Below are 21,797 nucleotides of genomic sequence, written 5' to 3' on the forward strand. Positions count from 1 at the left end.
AACACTCTAGTGTGGTACTTCAGTGTTTAGAATTACAGACAATTAACCGATGTGTTTTCGGTCAACAGATAGATATATGGATTGTATACAACAAGATAATATGAGGACTGTATAGCTTCTGTTGTCGGTACAACACCCCACTCATAATTAGTGCCGGTTGATTGAACACAATCAATCAATAGAGACCTCACAGTACTATATATATATATCTATATATATCGCTTGAAATAACAAACAGAAAATTCATGTTATAACATGGTATATGTGGCCTTCACACACACATTCCTGTCCTACAAATAAAAGTCTCTTCATATAGACACAAGTCTGTCTTTATTAATACAGGTATCTGTCATATAGGCACAATCTCTGACCTTATAAATATGGGTCTCTGTCAAATAGATATGAGTGTCTGTCATATAGACACAATCTCTGACCTTATAAATATGGGTCTCTGTCAAATAGACATGAATGTCTGTCATATAGACACAATCGCTGACCTTATAAATATGGGTCTCTGTCAAATAAACATGAGTGTCTGTCATATAGACACAATCTCTGACCTTATAAATATGGGTCTCTGTCAAATAGACATGAGTGTCTGTCATACAGACACAATCTCTGTCCTTATAAATATGGGTCTCTGTCAAATAGACACAATCTGTGTTCCTATAAATATGGGTCTTTGTCAAATAGACTTGAGTCTCTGTCATATAGACACAAGTGTCTGTTCTTATATATATATATGGGTCTCTGTCATATGGACACAATCTCTGTCCTTAATATGGGTCTCTGTCATATAGACATAATCTCTGTCCTTAATATGGGTCTCTGTCAAATAGACATGAGTGTCTGTCATATAGACACAATCTCTGTCCTTATAAATATGGGTCTCTGTCAAATAGACATGTCTCTGTCCTTAATATGGGTCTCTGTCATATACATGGTAAACACAATCTTTGTCCTTATAAATATGGGTCTCTGTCAAATAGACACAATCTGTGTTCCTATAAATATGGGTCTTTGTCAAATAGACTTGAGTCTCTGTCATATAGACACAAGTGGCTGTTCTTATATATATGGGTCTCTGTCATATATACACAATCTCTGTCCTTAATATGGGTCTCTGTCATATAGACACAATCTCTGTCCGTAATATGGGTCTCTGTCATATAGACACAATCTCTGTCCTTAATATGGGTCTGTCATATAGACACAATCTCTGTCTTCATAAATATGGGTCTCTGTCATATAGACACAATCTCTGTCCTCATAAATATGGGTCTCTGTCATATAGATACAATCTCTGTCCTTAATATGGGTCTCTGTCATATAGACACAAGTGTCTGTTCTTACATATATGGCTCTGTCATAAAGACATGAGTCTGTCCTACAAATACAGGTCTCTGTCATATAGACACAATCTCTGTCCTTATAAATATGGCTATCTTGTCCAATAGACATGACTCTCTGTCCTTATATATATATGGCTCTGTCATAAAGACATGAGTCTGTCATATAAATACAGGTGTGTTATTTAGACACATGTCAGTCTGTCATACACATACACAACAGGTTTCTGTCATACAGGTACAATCTCTGTCCTTTCCTTATAAATATGTCTCTCTGTCATATGGACATGAGTCTATGTCCTACAAATGCAGGTCTCTGTCATATAGACATGAGTGTGTCCTTATAAAATGCTGGTCTCTGTCACATTGACACAAACTCTGTCCTACAAATATAGGTTTCTCTTATCTAGACATGAGTCTATGTCCTACAAATGCAGGTCTCTATCATATAGACATGAGTGTGTCCTAGAAATACAGGTCTGTCATATAGACATGAGTGTGTCCTACAAATGCAGGTCTCTGCCATATGGACAAAAGTCTGTCCTAGAAATACAGATCTCTATTATATAGACACAAATCTCTATTCTTATAAATATGAGTCTGTCAAATAGACATGACTCTGTCCTACAATACAGATTTCTGTCAGAGACAAGTCCATCCCAACCAGAGCCCCACTGCTGGTATATCAAAGGTCATGGTATGTACTGTCCTGTCTGTGGGAAAGTGCATATAAAAGATCCCTTGCTACTATTGGGAAAATGTAGTGGGTTTCCTCCCAAGTACATGCCAAAAATTATGAAATGTTTGACATCCAATAGCCAATGATTAATTAATTAATGTGCTCTAGTGTTGTAATTAAACAAAACAAAACATTTGTTTGTGTGTGTGCATACATGTACATGTAGATATCCTTTAAATTACTCCCTGTCAATGAACTCTAAAGGTAGGCTATTGCCTTAATTGGTGTATTAATAATGTAAACGTCTATCAACCGAGTTTGTATTTCTAACACAGATGGTTGCGGTAATGTAGCATGAACGTACTGATAGTGTGATGGCAATCAATGTTTTACGATAAATTAAGTATCAGAAACTCTGTACATATATCAGGTGATTACAAAAAAGAAGAAGAAAAAAGCCCAAATTTTAACCATCCCACTTTTTGGAGTTAAATAATGGTAAAAGTCTGCAATGCAGAACAGTGAGATTGTGTGCAAAACCTGTTTATTATGTTATGCAATGGTTTAAAAAATAGCATCTACATTGTACATTGTATATACTCCAAAGTACACTAAAATTCATTCTTCATACAGCAATCTTCCTCAGAAACCCCCAACCAGCCAACCCACCCCTTCCTCACAACCCCACCCACCCCAACACACACAACCCAAACTAATAATGTACATCAATTTTGTTAAACACTTAAAATTGGTGGTACTTTTGAGTTGAGGGAAGGGGTGTATGTGCACATCACAACACCCCACCTCCACCCCCATATCTGCACCTGGGCACCATAAGTGTTTGCTTATGTTTTCTTTTGTAATTCACATGCTTACATAATAATGAAAGAAAGAACAAAAGAAAAAGAAAACAAATAACAAATAATAAAAGAAAAAAACAGAACAAACAGAACAAAACAAAAATATGTACAGAAAAAAAAGCAATATGAAATTTTAGCTGAGAAAAAACAAACAACATCAACGATTTTTCTCTTGTGAAATGATAGTGCTAAAACAAAACAAAAATATAAAAGAAAAAGAACAACACAAAAATATGTTTAAAAGATTTTATTAAAAAGAAATAAAGAAATGATTATGAAGTTACAGCTGGGGAAAAGCCAGCTTCAACGATTTTTCTCTTGTCAACCGATTGTCCCAAAACAAAACAAAAACAAGAAAAAGAACAAAACAAAAATATGTCTAAAAGATAACAAAAAAGAAAAAAGCGAGAAAAATTATTATGAAATTACAGCTGGAAAAAGAGAGCATTAAAAAAAAAAATAATAGTAAAAAATAAATAAATAAAAAATAAAAAATTCACGTGCACTGATTGTCCAAAAACATTACACAATACACCTGCTAATTTATTTACACCCGACGACAGGTTCATCAACCCATTGTCTGTACAACAGTCGATCAGTCTGTCACATTTAAAGGCCAACTGCATATATACACACAGAACGTGATGAGTCTAGTCCTACCGATAAAAATATTTGGCTGAAGTCATGGCAGCCACTAAACAAATCCATGCCATCGCTCAGCACACAATACATCAAACAGTCAATGAATGGCTATCTAGAAATCCTATAACTGTCCCAGGCATGTCGGTCTAATGGATATGGAAATGGAAATGGCGGTACGTTTGAATGGTGTTAAGAAATGCTGTATTTAAGCACTTGTATGCTCGCTATGACCAAGCGACAATAGAAGATATCTATTTTTCTGATCTCAGGAGAGCGACCTTGTAATTGCGGTGTATGTTGCAACATTGAGATCAACGTGTCAACATACTGCGAATCTTTGATATGAAAACTATAAAGGGCCAAACCCAACCCAGCTTAACATAATTAAGGGGAAGTATAATTAAAAAATAATATATATATATATATATATATAACATTACTGTTATAACATTGTGATTAACAGCAAGGGTTCTTTTATATGCACCATCCCACAGACAGGGTAGTACATACCATGGCCTTTGATATACCAGTCGTGGTGCACTGGCTGGAACGAGAAATAGCCCAATGGGGATCAATCCCAGACCAACCGCACATCGAGCAAACACTTTACCACTGGGCTACGTCCCGCACCCATTGTGATTTAGACAAATATGAACTTTCATAAATATTCAGTATTAAAAAAGCCTGTTGGGCAAACTACTACCATATATAGACTCATTATTTACGGGAAAGGAAAGGAATGTTTATTTAAAGCCGCACACCCTAGTTCCATCCAGTGAAAATAAATTATAATTTGGTTAATCTACAAACCTGTAACATACTTAGATCACGTTTTTATCAAATGGAGTGAAAAAGCAGGTTTTATATCGATAAATACCATGGGAATCCCCATGTCCCAATTGCTTGAAATAATTTTGAAAGTTAGTATTCTGATGTCACCGGTAGATGTCGCTCGAAGCACAACAATGCCTACGTCACGACAAATTTCACAGACTTGGGGTGCGTTTGTTTCACCTCTCCTGGACATGTTCCAACTGTCCTGTCCTGGTTGTATCCCCTCTCCAGATATCATAAGACTTAGCAAAATTATTGGTTTTAAGGGTTTGTAACGTTTTGTATTGAGACACTTACTTGTCTGAACTTTATTGTTACTGAAAATGTTCACGAACTGTGAAGAAAAATCTCACAAATGAACAACAACAAATCGGATGTTGATTGCGCGAACCGTGCACGAGAAAACCAACCGAACCAAAATGATAACGGTCACGTGATATACCAACATCTGTGACATTGAAATGGAAATATCCCCTCTAAAAATAGATTGGACCTCGCTTGCTTAACGTTTTTTTCTCGACAACACGTCTTGTGAAAAAATGCAAAAAAAGCATTTCGTGGTTTTACAAACATCAGGATTACCAAAAAGCACTTCAGGTGAATGGAAATGTGTATTCTAAATAATAAAATGTAAGTAAAGTGCAATTTTATTTGTAAAAAATGGGGTTTAATAGCGAAAAACAACGCCGTAATGGTTAACAAATAAACGTAACTAGGGTGTGTCCCTTTAACAAAACCTCAGCACATTTTAAATTACAGCTACATGTATTTGGTGTATGGCTATGCTGACATCTGGTTTAAACAGAGAGAAAGAAACCTGCTGCCGCCATATTAGCAACTCAATAAAAACTTTGTTTTGTTTAACGACACCACTAGAGCACATTGATTTATTGAATGTCATACATTTGGTAATTCTGACATATAGTCTCAGAGAGGAAACCCACTACATTTTTCCATTAGTAGCAAGGGATCTTTTATATGCACCATCCCACAAACATGATAACACATACTACTGCCTTTGGATATACCAGTCGTGGTACACTGGCTGGAACAAGAAATAGCCCAATGGACCCACCGACGGGGATCGATCCCAGACTGACCGCGTATCAAGACAGTGCTTTACCACTGGGCTTCATCCTGCCCCAGCTGGTAAATAAAGCAACAAGGGTCTTTTATAATATTATGCACTTTCCCAGTCATATCGTGACCTTATACTAGCAAACAAACATGTGCTAAGGTGCGTTTTTATGAAAAAAACCCAAAATCCTTCAACTCATGAATGGGCGGGACATAGCCCAGTGGTAAAGCACACGCCTGATGCGCAGTCAGTCTTGGATCAATTCCCGTTGGGGTGGGACATAGCCCAGTGGTAAAGTACACGCCTATTGTCCGAACCAAATTGTTAAAAACTACGAAAAATTACTCTCCTACCTTTAATTGCCGTTAGATTTCCTCCAAAGTTTGTCCAGACAGAAATCTTGAAAAAACCCATTACAATGACACAGATTCCACATACCAGATGATAACCATGTCACCTATATCGACTTCGCTGCGAGCGCATAGGGAAAAAAGCATGTAATTTTGTGCCAGCTGCCATTTTGACTTTTTATGGAATATTCTTCAAGAGGGGTGAAAGGATAGGACTTAATCTAACAAGTCATAACATGTTATAATATATAAAAGCAAACGTGATGACGTCATATTATTTATTATTATTTTTTATTATTATTAAAAAATGTTTAATGATACCACTAGAGATAAATGATTTCATATTAATTGTGTCACATACTTTGGAGGCTTTCACCCCTCTTGAAGAGTATTCCATAAACAAGCAACATGGCAGACGGCAGAAAACTGCATGTATTTTTCCCTATGCAATCTCAGCAAAGATGATATCGGCGACATCGTTGCAGTCTCGTGTGTGGAATCTGTATATTTGTAGTGGTTTTTTTTGCGATTTGTGTCTGGACAAACTTTGGAGGAAATCTAACGGCAATTAAAGGTAGGAGAGTAATTTTTTGTAGATCGATCCCCGTCGGTGGGCCCATTGGGCTATTTTTCGTCCCAGCCAGTGCACCACGACTGGTATATCAAAGGCCGTGGTATGTGCTATCCTGTCTGTGGGATGGTGTATATAAAAGATCCCTTCTTACTAATGGAAAAATGTAACTGATTTCCTAACTATGACTGTGTCAAAATGACAATATGTCTGACATCCAATAGCCGATGATTAATAAATCAATGAGCTCTAGTGGTGTCGTTAAACAAAACAAACTTCTTCTTTTTTTCAACTCATGAATTTATACCCATGCTGTATTTTCACTGCTGAGATACAATGCAGATACCAATGGCTGTCCGTGACATTTCTACATTGTGAACATACATGTATACTAAGGTGTGTGTTCATGATTTTTTTTCTTTTTTTTAACATGTGCCTATATTAATTATATTAGTCACATCTAGCACTGGTAATTGAGTGTCACGGATGTTGCTTATATGTTGAACTCCGGTTTGGACTATCTCAAAAACTAGGACGACTTTTTGGCTCTCCGCTGCGCCACTATTATACATTGTAAACATATACTAAGGCACGTGTTCGTGAAAAAAACATGTCCCTATATTAATTATATTACATGTCCCTATATTAATTATATTACATGTCCCTATGTTAATTATATCACATGTCCCTATATTAATTATATCACATGTCCCTATATTAATTATATCACATGTCCCTATATTAATCTGATTTACAGGAGTCACATTTGGCATTGGTAATTAGGAGTCACTAATACACATGCAGCTTATATCTATTACCAATATCTGTAATTAAGATTTAATCATGAACATAGTTCATACAAAAGCCTGTGTACATCCACCTAAATGAGATGTAAGTACTGTAGGTTTGTTTTCTTTAATGACACCACTAGAGTACATTGATTTATTAATCATCAGCTATTGGATGTCAAACATTTGGTAATTCTGACATGTAGTCTTAGAGAGAAAACCCGCCACATTTTTTTCGGTCAGGTCAGGTCAGGTCATAGGGTTTTACATGCACACTCAGAACAAGCTGTTGTAGTGCACGCCTGTCATGGGCACATGTGCCTGTCTGGGCCAGCTCCTCCGTCCAGGACAGGAAATTTGTTTATAGTAGCAAAGGATCTTTTATTTGCACCATCTCACAGACAGGATAGCACATACCACAGTCTTTGATATACCAGTCGTGTTGCACTGGCTGGAATAAGAAATAGCCCAATGGGCCCACCAACAAGGATCGATCTCACACCGACCGCGTATCAAGCGAGTGCTTTACCACTGAGCTACATCCCGCCCCCTAAGTATTGTAAAGCGCAAACTGAATAATTACAGTTGATAGGAAGATATATAATTATTGTATTATTATGGAAATTCAAATGAGTGACAGAGAGATTAGGCCACCATGTAGTCCAACGGGAAAGTTAAATATTTTCTTTTTTGATCCAGAATTTCAATCCTATATCCAAAAATCCAGAATTGATGTCATATATAGAGGATAATAAACGAGTTACCAGTTATTATCAAATTTATGTCCCGAGTGAAATAATTTTCACTTGTCACAAGCTTTAGCGAGTGACAAGTGAAAATTATTTCACGAGGGACATAAATTAGATAATAACTGATACCGGGTTTGTTATTCTATTTATTACTCCAGCTATTTGGGGTTTTTTAAAGCCTTTGTTTTCGATATAGCCTACATCGGCTACACATCTGTGTATATAGAAATGACATAAACCACTTTACTGTTCTGGGTATTGCTTTAACTTTGTATTTTATTCACGGTTCACAGATAATTTTCAAAACACAAAGTTCTATATATTCTGTAAAATAAATCTATAATGAATTGCATTAAATTACCATTTTATTACAAGTTTAACACTGAAACCAGAAAGACATAAACGCAAACGCTTTAAACTATGTGATGCCATTGTGTGTGCTTTGCCAAATCGTGATGACGTCATATTTATACAGACAAGGTGATTGGTTTGTTGGCGTCAAATCGTCAAATAGTAGTGTACGTTAAACCAATGCATGATAATTTCTCAGTGAGAAATTATTATTTTTATTTTTCCCGTTATGAGTGCCTGCTGGGGTAATAATTACTGTTAAATTTTACTATTTAGTACATATATATTGTAATAATAGTAAAGGTGTATTAAAGGGACATTCCTGAGTTTGCTGCAATTTTTAAGATGTTATCGACTAACAGAGACTTTTTGACAACTATAATTACATATCAAATATATTTTTCTGCATAAAATATTAGTGGCTGTATATTACACGTGTTTGTGATCGTTGTAATATTTGTACTAGGTTAAATTTCATTTTATATCCTTTTTATCAATCGGAAACATCTTGCAATGCAGCAAACTCGGGAATGTCCCTTTAATTACATTGTTATAATATGTCAAAAATAGTGTTTTCGTGTTCATTCATTTGGTGGTGGGGGAGGCGAATGACACATTTGTGCACTTTAAATTATTTTTGGTACATCCTCCGGTCCAGTCTCTGATTTGATCAGCGGCCTGATTATACAGTGAAACCCCTCCAAACTGGACACCATAGGGACCAATAAAAATGTCCGGTTTTTATAGGGATCCGGTTTAGAGAGGTTAAAAGTTTAATTGTCCAATTCATCACTCAGATCGGCATATTTGTATTAGGCAATTTTTACAAATTTGAAAGAAGAAGAAGAAGAAAGGTTAAGTTCTATACTGATTTTTAAAAAGGGACTCCAGTTTTGAGGGAATTCCGGTTTACAGAGGGTCCGGTTTTGAGGGAATTCCGGTTTACAGAGGGTCCGGTTTTGAGGGAATTCCGGTTTACAGAGGGTCCGGTTTTAAGAGGTTTCACTGTAGAAAAAAAAATATTCTTGAAATTGCAGCTTTTATAAGAAAAGTAATTACAATGGGGGATTTTTCATGCCAGTACCGGCTCCAACCCAGAGTGAGTGCACCGCTAGGCTCAATGGGTAGGTGTAAGGCCAAATACACCGAGTTTCACCCACCCACATGGGGGATGATTACCCGGCATGCACTGCAGGTTCCGTGTATCCCAGGCTCAGGTGATACTAAGATAGCACAACTGACAGCAAGCACGGAGCACAGACCTGTCAAGCAGTCCCATACTGAAATGGAAATACTGCGGCTTCACCATTCATCTCATCATCATCCATGTTTGTAATGTCAACAAAACAAAAACAAATGTCTGTGTCTCTGTGTCAAATGTTTGTGGCATTTTCTAAAAACAAAAGCAAACAAAGAAGAGTAATTACCTGCTTGTTGCGTTCATGTTTGTAGATGCGACAGTTCTGTTCAAGGTACCTTCTTCTATCTTGCTCTCAATATCGTTGTAACTTCGTACAGGCACGATCTTCAGGTTCTCCGCTACAAAGCAAAACAGTCAACCTAATTTCCCACAAGTCACTGCAAAACTACTATTTCTCCCATCCCTGTAGCTATGCAAAACAGACAAATTCATATGTCCACTTATGGATTAAAATTGGCCTTGTATGCAGATGCATGAGCAGGGGGAGGGTTTCGTGGGTTCAAACCCCTCCCTGCTCAAGCACATTTTCAAAAATAATGTAAGACACCAGCAAAGCATTACCACATGTCTAATGTGTTTAATTAATGTTGTTGAGTACATATATACATGTATACATATACATATACATATACATATACATATACACACTGTATATTGTAAATTATCCGGTTTCAAGGGGGCTTACTATATATTTTTTATATGTACCAGTTGTTTTGCTAGTTGGCATCTACAGGTATATATATGCCCAGTTTCATTTTTTTTACCAAAAGTGCACAATTCAGTCAAATATTGGGTCTTAGTTGCCCCACTACTACAAGTACTGCTAGTACACAAGTCAATCAAATTAAATGACAAATGAAGTTTATGGTTTAAACAATATTTATTTCTGTTTATATATTAACAGATGGGATTGGTCAACAGGCATAGCCTATATAAAGACCTTTCCATACGTTATACAACTGAAATACTTACTGGTCAACATGGACAAGCATTTATTGTCAGAAAAGTAAAACAATTGCATTATTAACCTGTCAAAATATAAATATTTGTATACAAATTGGAACCTGAGAAACAAGAAGAATAAAGGAGAAGGTGAACGGTTTTATCAGTCAAAATGTTTGCTTCTAGCAATGAAATGTTGGGACTGCTTTGAATACTAAGACTATTTTCTTGTAGTGTTAAGTTGGTATTTATGAAGTAAGGAAATGTTTTATCTGATGACACACTCAACACATTTTATTTTCGGTTATATGGCATCAGACAGATGGTTAAGGACCACACAGATATTGAGAGAGGAAACATGCTGTCACCACTTCATGGGCTACTCTTTTCGATTAGCACCAAGGGATCTTTTATATGCACCATACCATCGACAGGATAGCACATACCACAGCCTTTGATGTACCAGTCGTGGTGCACTGCCTGGAACAAGAAATAGCCCAATGGGCCCACTGACGGGGATCAATCGCAGATTAAGCGCGCATCAAGCGAGCGCTGTACCACTGAGCTACATCCCGTCCCTGGTATTTATAATGACACATACCGTAGAACCCGCCTTTCGGATGCTGTCTAACCCGCAGACCTCCTCTCCTTGTTTTAATGTCGAGTAAGTCACGAACTTGTTCATTGTAAATTTCCAACATGCTGAATGTGACCTGGACAAAACAAAACCCACACAGATACGTTTGTCATAAAGAATGAATGAATGAATGAATGAATGAATGAATGTTTAACGACACCCCAGCACAAAAACACATATCGGCTATTGGGTGTCACAAATGTTAAGTATTGTCATAAAGAACATATTGCATTAAGATCCACTTTCCATAAATTTGTCATAAAGAACATATTGCATTAAGATCCACTTTCCATAAATTTGTCATAAAGAACATATTGCATTAAGATCCACTTTCCATAAATTTGTCACTTTCAATTTTCCTTCTGCACCTTTAAAGATGTTTTAGAAATAGGTGGATAGACGGATGGAAGGGCAGGGAGGGAGGGAGGGAGGGAGGGATGGATGGATGGAGGGAGGGATGGATGGATGGATGGAGGGAGGGAGGGAGGGAGGGAGGGAGGGACAGATGGATGGATTATAATACCTCAAATTCAGCTTAGATAATAATACCTCAAATTCAGCTTAGATAATAATACCTCAAATTCAGCTTAGATAATAATACTTCAAATTCAGCTTAGATAATACTTCAAATTCAGCTTAGATAATAATACTTCAAATTCAGTTTAAAGAGTACCACATATACCTCAAATTCAGCTTAGATAATAATACTTCAAATTCAGCTTAGATAATACTTCAAATTCAGCTTAGATAATAATACTTCAAATTCAGTTTAAAGAGTACCACATATACCTCAAATTCAGTTTTTTCACCACCTGCTAACTTCTCATCAATACCTTGATATATCTTTTCACAAAACTGTGGAACAATTCCTAAAAGAAGCAATGAAATTGTTAATAAATATGTCAACCTGAACACATAAAATAAACATAGATATTTTCACATTATGTTGTACTGTTTTATGTCTATTTTTAGTTTCAATACACCCATTTTAATTAATGTTTATATTACTATGTTCGCACTTCTTAAAATTTTAAATAATAAATACAGTCGAATCCACTTTATTGCATATCGGTTTATGCAATTAAGTTAATTTGACTGTATAAGCATCAAACAGAAATCAGTCTAAAGTTGTCATAACCAAAACCAAGGAGAGCTGAAGATCACTGTCCTGAAATTGTTGTAGACAAGGAATTAAAGTTATTTTAAGGTGATCAATTTTCCACTCATCAAACGTTTTCTAGGCAAAGACCAGGGCCCCGTTCCACGAAGCGATCTTAGTGCTAAGATCATCTTAAGGGCATAAGGTAGCTATGCATATACGATGATCTTAGGGCTAAGATCGTTTCGTAGAACGGGCCCCAGGGGCCTAATTCACTAAAGTCTCGCAACTTTGCGATCTCGCAGTGCAATGCTAAAAGACTTGCAAAGAGGATGCTTTGTTGTCTAGCAGAGCCTAAGAGACCTTTGTGAATTAGGCCCCAGAAATGGTCATAAACACTTTTTTTAAAACAACCAACAAATATTTTTTGAAAAGTTTATTGTAAATGAGTTATCTACCTCTATTGATTCCATATCCAACTACAGACCAGCTCTTGCCCGACCCAGTCTGCCCGTATGCAAACAGTGTGGAGTTGTAACCTTCCCACGCGTTCGTGAGGATACCCATTCCTAAATCATTGAACACTTTTTTCTGAAAATAAACATATGTCAAGGTGTTCGAGCATTATCATTAAAATTCATTGACAAATGGCAAAAGAAAAGGATACATGTATTTGTTTTTATCCCGTAATGTCTGTATACATTGACAAGATATGATGACTAGATAAATCTCTATATTTTCGGTCACTGACCAAAAATATAGGTCATATGACATAAATCCGACGCGTATTTCAGACTAGATTTTCAACAAACATACTTTTTAAATCATTTGTTTAAGTACAGTAAATACAAATAACTTTTAGTTTTGTGATAACAATTCAAAACTTATATATTTATTTATGAATTAAGAAAGAATGACGTCATGTATATTGTATGACGTCATATGGCAAAAGCCTTGCTATGATGTCATATGGCAAAAGCCTTGCTAAGCTGACGATACTTGATTTGCGTACACAAAAATGGAATAAATAATGATTTTCCCGACTATTCCTGTAGGATTGCAGGATAAAAGAAATAACTGGTAATTGTCTTAAGATATCGGTTTTATCCTGCTCAGGTCGAATAGCAAATGCACAGCCTCGCTGCATTTCCCATTCTAACCTTTGCAGGACAAGGCCGATATCTTAAGACAGTAACCAGTTATTTCCGATATACTAAAGAGCATATTTTAAACTATGGCTATTTGGTGTCTAACATATGGTTATTTCGACACTTTGTGAGAGTGAGAGACAGAGAGAGAGGAAGGAAGGAAGGAAATGTTTATTTAACAACGCACTCAGCACATTTAATTAAGGTTATATGGCATCAGACATATGGTTAAGGACCACACAGGGAGGAAACCCGCTGTCGCTACTTCATGAGCTACTCTTTTTGATTAGCAGCAAGGGATCTTTTATATGCACCATCCCACAGACAGGATAGTACATACCATGACCTTTGTACACCAGTTGTGGAGCACTGGCTGGAACGAGAAATAGCCAAATGGGGCCACCGATGGGGTTCGACCCTAAACCGACCGCGCATTGAGCAAGTGCTTTACCATTGGGCTATGCCCCCCCCCCCCCCCCCAACCACAAGAAGGGACGATGGGCATAAGTAAGTATATACCTGGTCAGCGAATTTCTTTCCGTTGGGGTGAGAAGGATCCTGTGCATGGTACCCATCGGGCTGCTCCTTCGACCCGTCGTGCGACCAGTAGCTGTAGTCGAATGTGAATTTCTTCTCGTCATTCTTGTCTTCAGGGTTCTGTATCATCGTCACCGGCCCATTCATCTCAATGATCACCTTGGCATTGCGGTCTCGTTCACGTTTGTTGTGCAAACTGTTAAGGAAAAGTCTACCGGCCTCGGCGATGGGTGTCGTGGTTAAGCCATCGGACATACGGGTGGTATAGGTACTGGGTTTGCATACTGCAATGGTGCCGGCTCCCACCCAGAGCGAGTTTTAACGACTCAATGGGTAGGTGTAAGACCACTACACCCTCTTCTATCTCACTAACCACTAACCAACTACCAACTAACCTACTGTCTGGACAGACAGCCCAGATAGCTGAGACATGTGCCCAGAACAGCGTGCTTGAACCTTAATTGGATATAAGCATGAAAATAAGTTGAAATGAAATTGAAATGAAAAATCCAATGATTAATCAACAAATAATAATAATTTCTGATTATTAGGGTTTTTTGTTAAACATTAATTTTAAAATGTTTTATAACTTCCTATAGAAGTAAATTCTTCTTGGACCAAAATTCCAGGTGTGTAGGGCAGTCTAGACTTGTGTGGGGTGGGGGGTGGGGGGAAGAGTTCGAATATTAATCTAGTAGGGGGTGGGGGGAAGAGTTCGAATATTAATCTAGTGGACCCTTTTTTCTTCATTTTTTCTGGACACATATATTGCCGATGAATAGCCTACATGTAAAACCGAACTGTAAAAAAAATGTTTTGGCTTCAGTGACAAACCTCCCCACACCTCCCAGTCCACACACACCTCCCAGTCCACACACACCTCCCAGCGCACACACACCCCTCCCAGCCCACACACACCCCTCCCAGTCCACACACCCCTCCCAGACCACAAACCCTCCCAGTCCACACACCCCTCCAGCCAACACACCCCTCCCAGTCCACACACCCCTCCCAGCCCACACACCCCCCTCCCAGTCCACACACCCTTGCATTCAATTAAACATCATTTTAAAAAATCATTAAATTTAATGAACAGATATGATCATATTAATGTGTGTGACAGTTTAATTGGAAATATGTGTACACATGGCAGATAAATCAGAGATCTGATTTAGAGAGCATTGCTCCAAATCCAATAAACATAATATTTCCATTTCCACATGTTTTTTTTATTATCCTCAATGAGCACACAATAAATCATTTAAGTCAATATTTCTTAATATGAAGAATACCGAAAAACAAAAAGAATACTTTTTACACACAACCCCCTCAATATCATCCAAAATCAATTTTGATTGGCTCCAACCAGTTATGCAAATAATTTGGAATATACCGGAGGGAACATTTTGTTTTTTAAAGTTTAATAAACGACAGTTGGTCAGCGGCAGATTGGGGGTGTGGGTGTGTGTGTGTGTGTGTGTGTGTATGTGTGTGTGTGTGTGTGTGTGTGTTGGGTTCAGTGGCCCGGACCCCCCCCCCCCCTAAATTTTGCGATAGTTATAATTATATTATATATCAATTTTCATTTTTTTTACGATCCCCATCCAAACCTCCCCCAAAGTTCCTTTGGCATTCCACCTCATGTCACTGCCCCCTCCCCCCCCCCAAATGGATTTTATGGACCTGCCACTGTTGGTGATCTGTTGAAAATTTATTAGCAACTACTATTTAACGTTTTACAATTGTGTAGCAATCTCTAAAATTTGTGTAGTGAACCACGACGTGGTACTGAACAAAATGTTCCCTGTACAGCCATCGAAATAAGTCAAGTCTAATGGTTGTTCAGGTTACCTAGAGGTTGCATGATTTCAAGAAAGTAGAGAATGGTAATCTTTGTTCTTCACAAAATCTTATTAAATGAAAACTACACCACATACATTTGTATCATTTGAGTGTTATTCAAATCTAAAATATGCATACATGTACAAGTGATGATTAAAAGTGTCGGCCTATAAATTTGTGGTAACCTATATAAGGGTTATCACATGGAAGTTAAAGTTTCTGTTCTTTTAAGGCACCACTTTTGGGTGCATACTACCAAATCAAATCCCATAGACGACAATAGTAACATATGTGGCTAAAACTCCTACCTGCAGCGTATCAACCGACATAAACGCCACGGATATAAATACTACCTACCACCCCTCGCCCTTATAGTGAATCAGAAAACATTGGGGGTCAAGCTGCTCATTTCTGAGATAACGGGTAGCGTCTATGACTACCTTAGTTCCGCATAAAATTTGAGTACTTTTTTTTTTCAGGTACTCCATACATGTTTCAAACACAAGGCTACTTAACACAGTGGTACTAGATGAAGGAAATGTTTTATTTAACGACGCACTCAAAACATTTTATTTACGGTTATATGGCATCAGACATATTGCTAAGGACCACATAGACATTGTAAGAGGAAACCTGCTGTCGCCACTTCATGGGCTACTCTTTTTCGATTAGCAGCAATGGATATTTTATCTGCACCATCCAGTAGACAGTATAGCACATACTACGGCCTTTGATGTACCAGGAAATAAAGGGGAATTTTGAAATCACAGCTTTAAATATTAAAAATACACTTAAAATTGCAGCTTTAAATATAACTCTCGGAAACATGTAGATACAACGCACGCACATGCGCACACTCGCACGCACACACACACACAACCAGGCCCTAGGAATTGGGGTGGGGCGGGGGATGTGTCCAACACATACACAATTGAAAAGGAAGAAGTTTGTTTTGTTTAACGACACCACTAGATGTTGGATCTCAAACATTTGGTAATTTCGACATAGTCTAAGAGAGAAAACCTGCTACATTTTTCCATTAGTAGCAAGGGATCTTTTATATGCACCATCCCACAGACAGGATAGCACATACCATGACCTTTGATATACCAGTCATGGTGAGCTGGTTGGAACAAGAAATAGCCCAATGAGCCCACCAATGGGGATCGATCCGAAACGAGCCCTTTACCACTGGACTATGCATACACAATTGAGGCCCAAAACATTTTTAGGTTTTTTTACCTACAACATATATATCATTGTATGTATAACATAAACAAAACGAAAATGTCATTGTGTCCTTAATTCATCAAGATAAAACCTCGAGCGCGTATGTTACGCTTGCCTTGGGGTTTATCTTGATAAACTAATCATTCAAACGAGCCTCCCCCCCCCCCCCCCCCCCCCCCTCACACACACACACACAAAAGAACGATATAAAGCGTATTATACAAGTTTCTTGTTTACTTGCGTAACTTGGCCCTATTCGTAAACAACAGACTGAAGTCTGGGGAAAAAACAATGGATGTAGCTCTATATATACAAAGTATTTTCGTAAATAAATATAACCCGACTTAAAAAATCGTAAACTGTACACTACTAAAACGCTGTCAGAGTTATACTGCTAGACACATCAATTTGACATTTAACAAAACAACTTTTTCGCAAAGGATATGAATGGGCGTACCCTCACCGCAACTTTGACGTTTTCTTCTGGCATGGTGGGGAAACAATACTCCAGAAAAAAGAGAAAAACAAAAAACTACTGCTCCTGTAATTAAGTCCGGTGTGCAAGCACGTTACACCCAATGCTGTATTAGAGATTTGATGTAAACCGAACTCCCATATTTATATTTGAACGTGCGAATCACAGTGTATCGGTTGCTAAGAGGTGTACACGCGAATCTATTTCCACATCCGACCAACAGTTTATCTGTTGCTAGGAGAAAAATCAATGAAGCTTGAAACGGATTATAGTTAGCGGTTCCAGTTTCTACCCGCTTCGATTCGTCAATGGGTATGTCGCTGGCGGATCAAGAGGGTGAATATAGGGCTGCCGCGAGAAACACATAGCATAATGTTTGAAAAGGGGTGTAGTTGAAACGGCACATGCGGTAGGGCCTATTCCAAAGTACACAAACATGACAAGAGACACAGAAAGATAATTTAAAGTTTGTTTGTTTAAACGACAACGTTGGAGCACATACATTTATTAATCATTAGCTAATGGCAGGCAATTAAGTAGACGTTGGGGTGGGGGTGGGCGTGACTGAGATCGAGGGCGCAAAGTGGGAAAGTTTCTAGGGGGTTCGGGGGTATGCTTCTCTGTAAACTTTTGAAAACTAGATGTCCTGAAATGCAATTTACTATCAATAATAGGACTATTTTTTCGGAATTATGGAGGGGCTGGAGTACCCAGTCGCCCCCCCCCCCCCCCCCCCACACACACACCTTACTGGTAAGAGAGTATTAACAACTGTCCAAATGTCCGTCTAGCTCTCTTACCGTCCTCGGGCTGGTGGATGTCAAACATTTGGTAATGTTGACATGTAGTCTTAGAGAGAAAAACCGCTACCTTTTTTCATTAGTAGCAAGGGATCGTTTATATGCACCATCCCAAAGACAGGATGGCACATACCATGACCTTTAATACACGGGCGTTCGGACCCTGGTTCAGGGGTTTCCACAGAGGCATGTGGCGTTGGGGGTCACTACGCCTTAGGTGTGTAAGTAAGCGCTTTGGCATTATGTAAGGGGCCTCAAATCAATTGCCTCTACGCTTCAATTGGCTATATGTGATCATCAACTGTTGGTTGTAACAACTATTAAAACTTAACAGCACACAGGTATTCACACTTCTAATAGGTGAAACATGTCCTTCATACCTAATTAGGTGTAAGGCCCTAAGCACCCTTTCATTTAACGACAGTCAATTACTAACTGTCATAGACAACAAAGCTGGCACTTGCATTTGCGTTAAACTGATAGTGAAAATATAACCGCCTTAAAAAAATATCCTGGGGGAAAGGTCTGCAGGTTGGATCGAGTTTGTAGGTGTGTGCTTATGAAGACAGGCAATAAAGCGTAGCGTGTTCCATCGACTGGTACTATATACTAATATCATACAATCAGGACCAGAACGCTCTTTGCTTTGATGTATCAGTCACGAAGCCCGAGTAGGCCTACTCTGAACGTAAGACCTCGGTGGCGCAGTGGTTACGCCATCGGAATACAGGCTGGTAGGTACAGGGTTCGCAGCCCGGTACCGGCTCCAACCCAGAGCGAGTTCTTAAGGGTTCAATGGGTAGGTGTAAGGCCACTTATCGGAGGCCGGACTCGGGGTAGGCGTGTTCGAAACCATAGAGGTATATGAGCACGTTAAAACCATATCTAAGTCTAAGTAAGGCCACTACACCCTCTTCTCTCTCACTAACCACTAACCAACTAACAACTAACCCACTGTCCTGGACAGACAGCCCAGATAGCTGAGGTGTGTGCCCAGGACAGCGTGCTTGAACCTTAATTGGATATAAGCGCGAAAATAACTTGAAATGAAATGAAATGACCGTAGGAAGGCCAGACGGACATTTGGATCGTAATTATTGGCCCTTAACCGTCCAAATGTCCTTCTAGCCATCTTACAGTCAGAGTACTCGGGCTACTAGTCATGGTACACTGGTTGGAAGGGGAAATAGCCCAATGGGATACTGACGGGCATCGGCTCTAAACCGACCGCGCATCAGGCGAGCGCATTACCATTGGGCTACGTCTCGCCCTCGAATCGACTATGAATATATTGATTTAAATTCACACACACTCTTCCTAACATTAATATTTTGAAGTTAGAATTAAGTAAACCCCCATTTCATTTCATTTCAACTTATTTTCGTGCTTATATCTAATTAAGGTTCAAGCACGCTGTCCTGGGCACACACTTCAGCTATCTGGGCTGTCTATCCAGGACAGTGGGTTAGTTGTTAGTTGGTTAGTGGTTAGTGAGAGAGAAGAGGGTGTAGTGGCGTTACACCAACGCACTGAGCCATTAAGAACTCGCTCTGGGTTGGAGCCGGTACCGGGCTGCGAATCCTGTACCTACCAGCCTGTAGTCCGATGGCTTAACCACTGCGCCACCGAGGCCGGTGTAAACCCCCAATTCATCCTTGGATCCGCGGCTGGAGAGGACGTACTAACCCTATACATGCTGAGCTGTGAACCTGTGGCAATTCTTAGGCGTGAGAAAATTATAAATCAGGGTCCAGGGACTGCAGGCTCATGGTCGGGTCCAGGGCGGAGTTTTTTGTTGTTGTTTGTTTAAGTTGAAAATGGAAATCTCTTTAAAAAAAAAAAAAAAAAAAATACTGTTAATGTTGAACCATACAAGTCGGTCATCGGTAGCACCCGCGAGTGATTGTTGGTATTGAACCGACGGTAGGTAACGAATTCGGAGACCTGCATAATCAACATATAAATCCATTCGGCTCTAAAATATAAACCACGATTATAAAATAGTTTAATTTTTAGACCGGCCTTGGTGGCGTTGTGGTTAGGCCATCGGTCTACAGGCTGGTAGGTACTGGGTTCGGATCCCAGTCGAGGAATGGGATTTTTAATCCAGATACCGACTCCAAACCCTGAGTGATTGCTCCGCAAGGTTCAATCGGTCAGTGTAAACCACTTGCACCGACCAGTGATCCATAACTGGTTCAACAAAGGCCATGGTTTGTGTTATCCTGCCTGTGGGAAACGCAAATAAAAGATCCCTTGCTGCTAATCGGAAAGAGTAGCTCATGTAGTGGCGACAGCGGGTTTCCTCTCAAAATCTGTGTGGTCTTTAACCATATGTCTGACACCATATAACCGTAAATAAAATGTGTCGAGTGCGTCGTTAAATAAAACATTTCTTTCTTTCTTTATTTTTAGAAAAAGTGTGAGATTATAGTAACGTTGCGTGAGAACGTGATGTTTGTTACAAATGCGTGAGACTCACGTCAAATGCGTGAGTGTTGACAGGTATGTACATGTACGTTGTCAGCACCCCCCCCCCCCCCCCCATACACTCTTCGTACGTATTGCCCGAACATCTCTTCCCATTTGGGCGTACATACCTTGTGGATTAGGGGAGGGACGTAACCCAGTGGTAAAGCGCACGCTTGATACACGGTCGGTCTAGGATCGATCCCCGTCGGTGGACCCATTTGGCTATTTCTCGTTTCAGCAAGTGTACCACGACAGGTCTGTCAAAGTTAAAGTTTGTTTTGTTTAACGACACCACAAGAGCACATTGATATATTAATCGTCAGCTATTAGATGTCTTTTTTGTTTGTTACTATAAGCCATTTCTGAATGGAATATGGCTTGTAACTGTAAACAGTGCCCAACGTCGGCTAAGTGGAACGACTTGGATTCAAAAGTACATGTTTACACACACATCGATCTACCTACACTGATTTACAAATATGAATGGGTTTTATATCGACGTGCTATTAAATCAGTACTAGTATTTAAATATTAATGCATTGCGTGTTGACGTTACGCATCAAATGCGACAGCCAACAGACGATTAGATGACGCGAATGGGTGAGCGTACCGTGACGTCAGCTGTGATTGTGATGTACGTGTACAGTTCTAGAGGACAAATCTACGTCACACCACTGTTCAACACTGTTTATGACTGCTATGCAACATTGGGTGGCAGTATCGATCGCAGTACGTAACACGGGTAGCAGGATCGAAAGTTAAAGTTTGTTTTCTTTAACGACACCACTAGAGGACATTTATTTATTAATAATCGTCCATTGGATGTCAGATATTTGGTAATTTTGGCAGGCTAAGACTGTCAACTGTTATGACGGAGTTGGCGAAATCTGCTGTTGCGTTGTAATTTCCACCACTTGCAACCAACGAGTGGAGTGCTCAAATTAACAACTAATCGGTTGTAGGAGTTGCAATCTAATTAAAATTAGCTCCACTATTACATGTGGATCTAAAGACAGCCAGTTGGAGCTCATGTCCACCAATCAAAACCTTACTTGCAGAATCATGCCAGTGATTTAAAAATAATTTGAAAACATTCCGAATTATCCTGAGGGTATACGACATGTTTCGTGTGAATTACGAATGCCTTAAAACATGTTTTATTT

At 38.9% G+C, this 21,797-nt stretch overlaps 1 protein-coding gene across 1 annotated transcript in view; it reads right to left on the reverse strand.

Moving 5' to 3' along the window:
• LOC121385558 (kinesin-like protein KIF28P) overlaps positions 1-13,997 on the reverse strand; it is a 54,467-nt gene extending 40,470 nt beyond the window's left edge. Inside the window, exons 1-5 of the mRNA XM_041516273.1 lie at positions 13,798-13,997; positions 12,589-12,721; positions 11,821-11,900; positions 10,996-11,107; positions 9,679-9,790 (exon numbers count right to left, since the gene is read on the reverse strand). Coding sequence (XP_041372207.1) covers positions 9,679-9,790; positions 10,996-11,107; positions 11,821-11,900; positions 12,589-12,721; positions 13,798-13,962 — 602 coding nt within the window. The 5' untranslated portion in view covers positions 13,963-13,997. The remainder of the gene's footprint in view (positions 1-9,678; positions 9,791-10,995; positions 11,108-11,820; positions 11,901-12,588; positions 12,722-13,797) is intronic.
• Between the last annotated feature and the right edge of the window lie 7,800 nt (positions 13,998-21,797).

This window comes from Gigantopelta aegis, chromosome 11 (genome assembly GCF_016097555.1).
Source record: "Gigantopelta aegis isolate Gae_Host chromosome 11, Gae_host_genome, whole genome shotgun sequence".
Taxonomy (NCBI): Eukaryota; Metazoa; Mollusca; class Gastropoda; order Neomphalida; family Peltospiridae; genus Gigantopelta; species Gigantopelta aegis.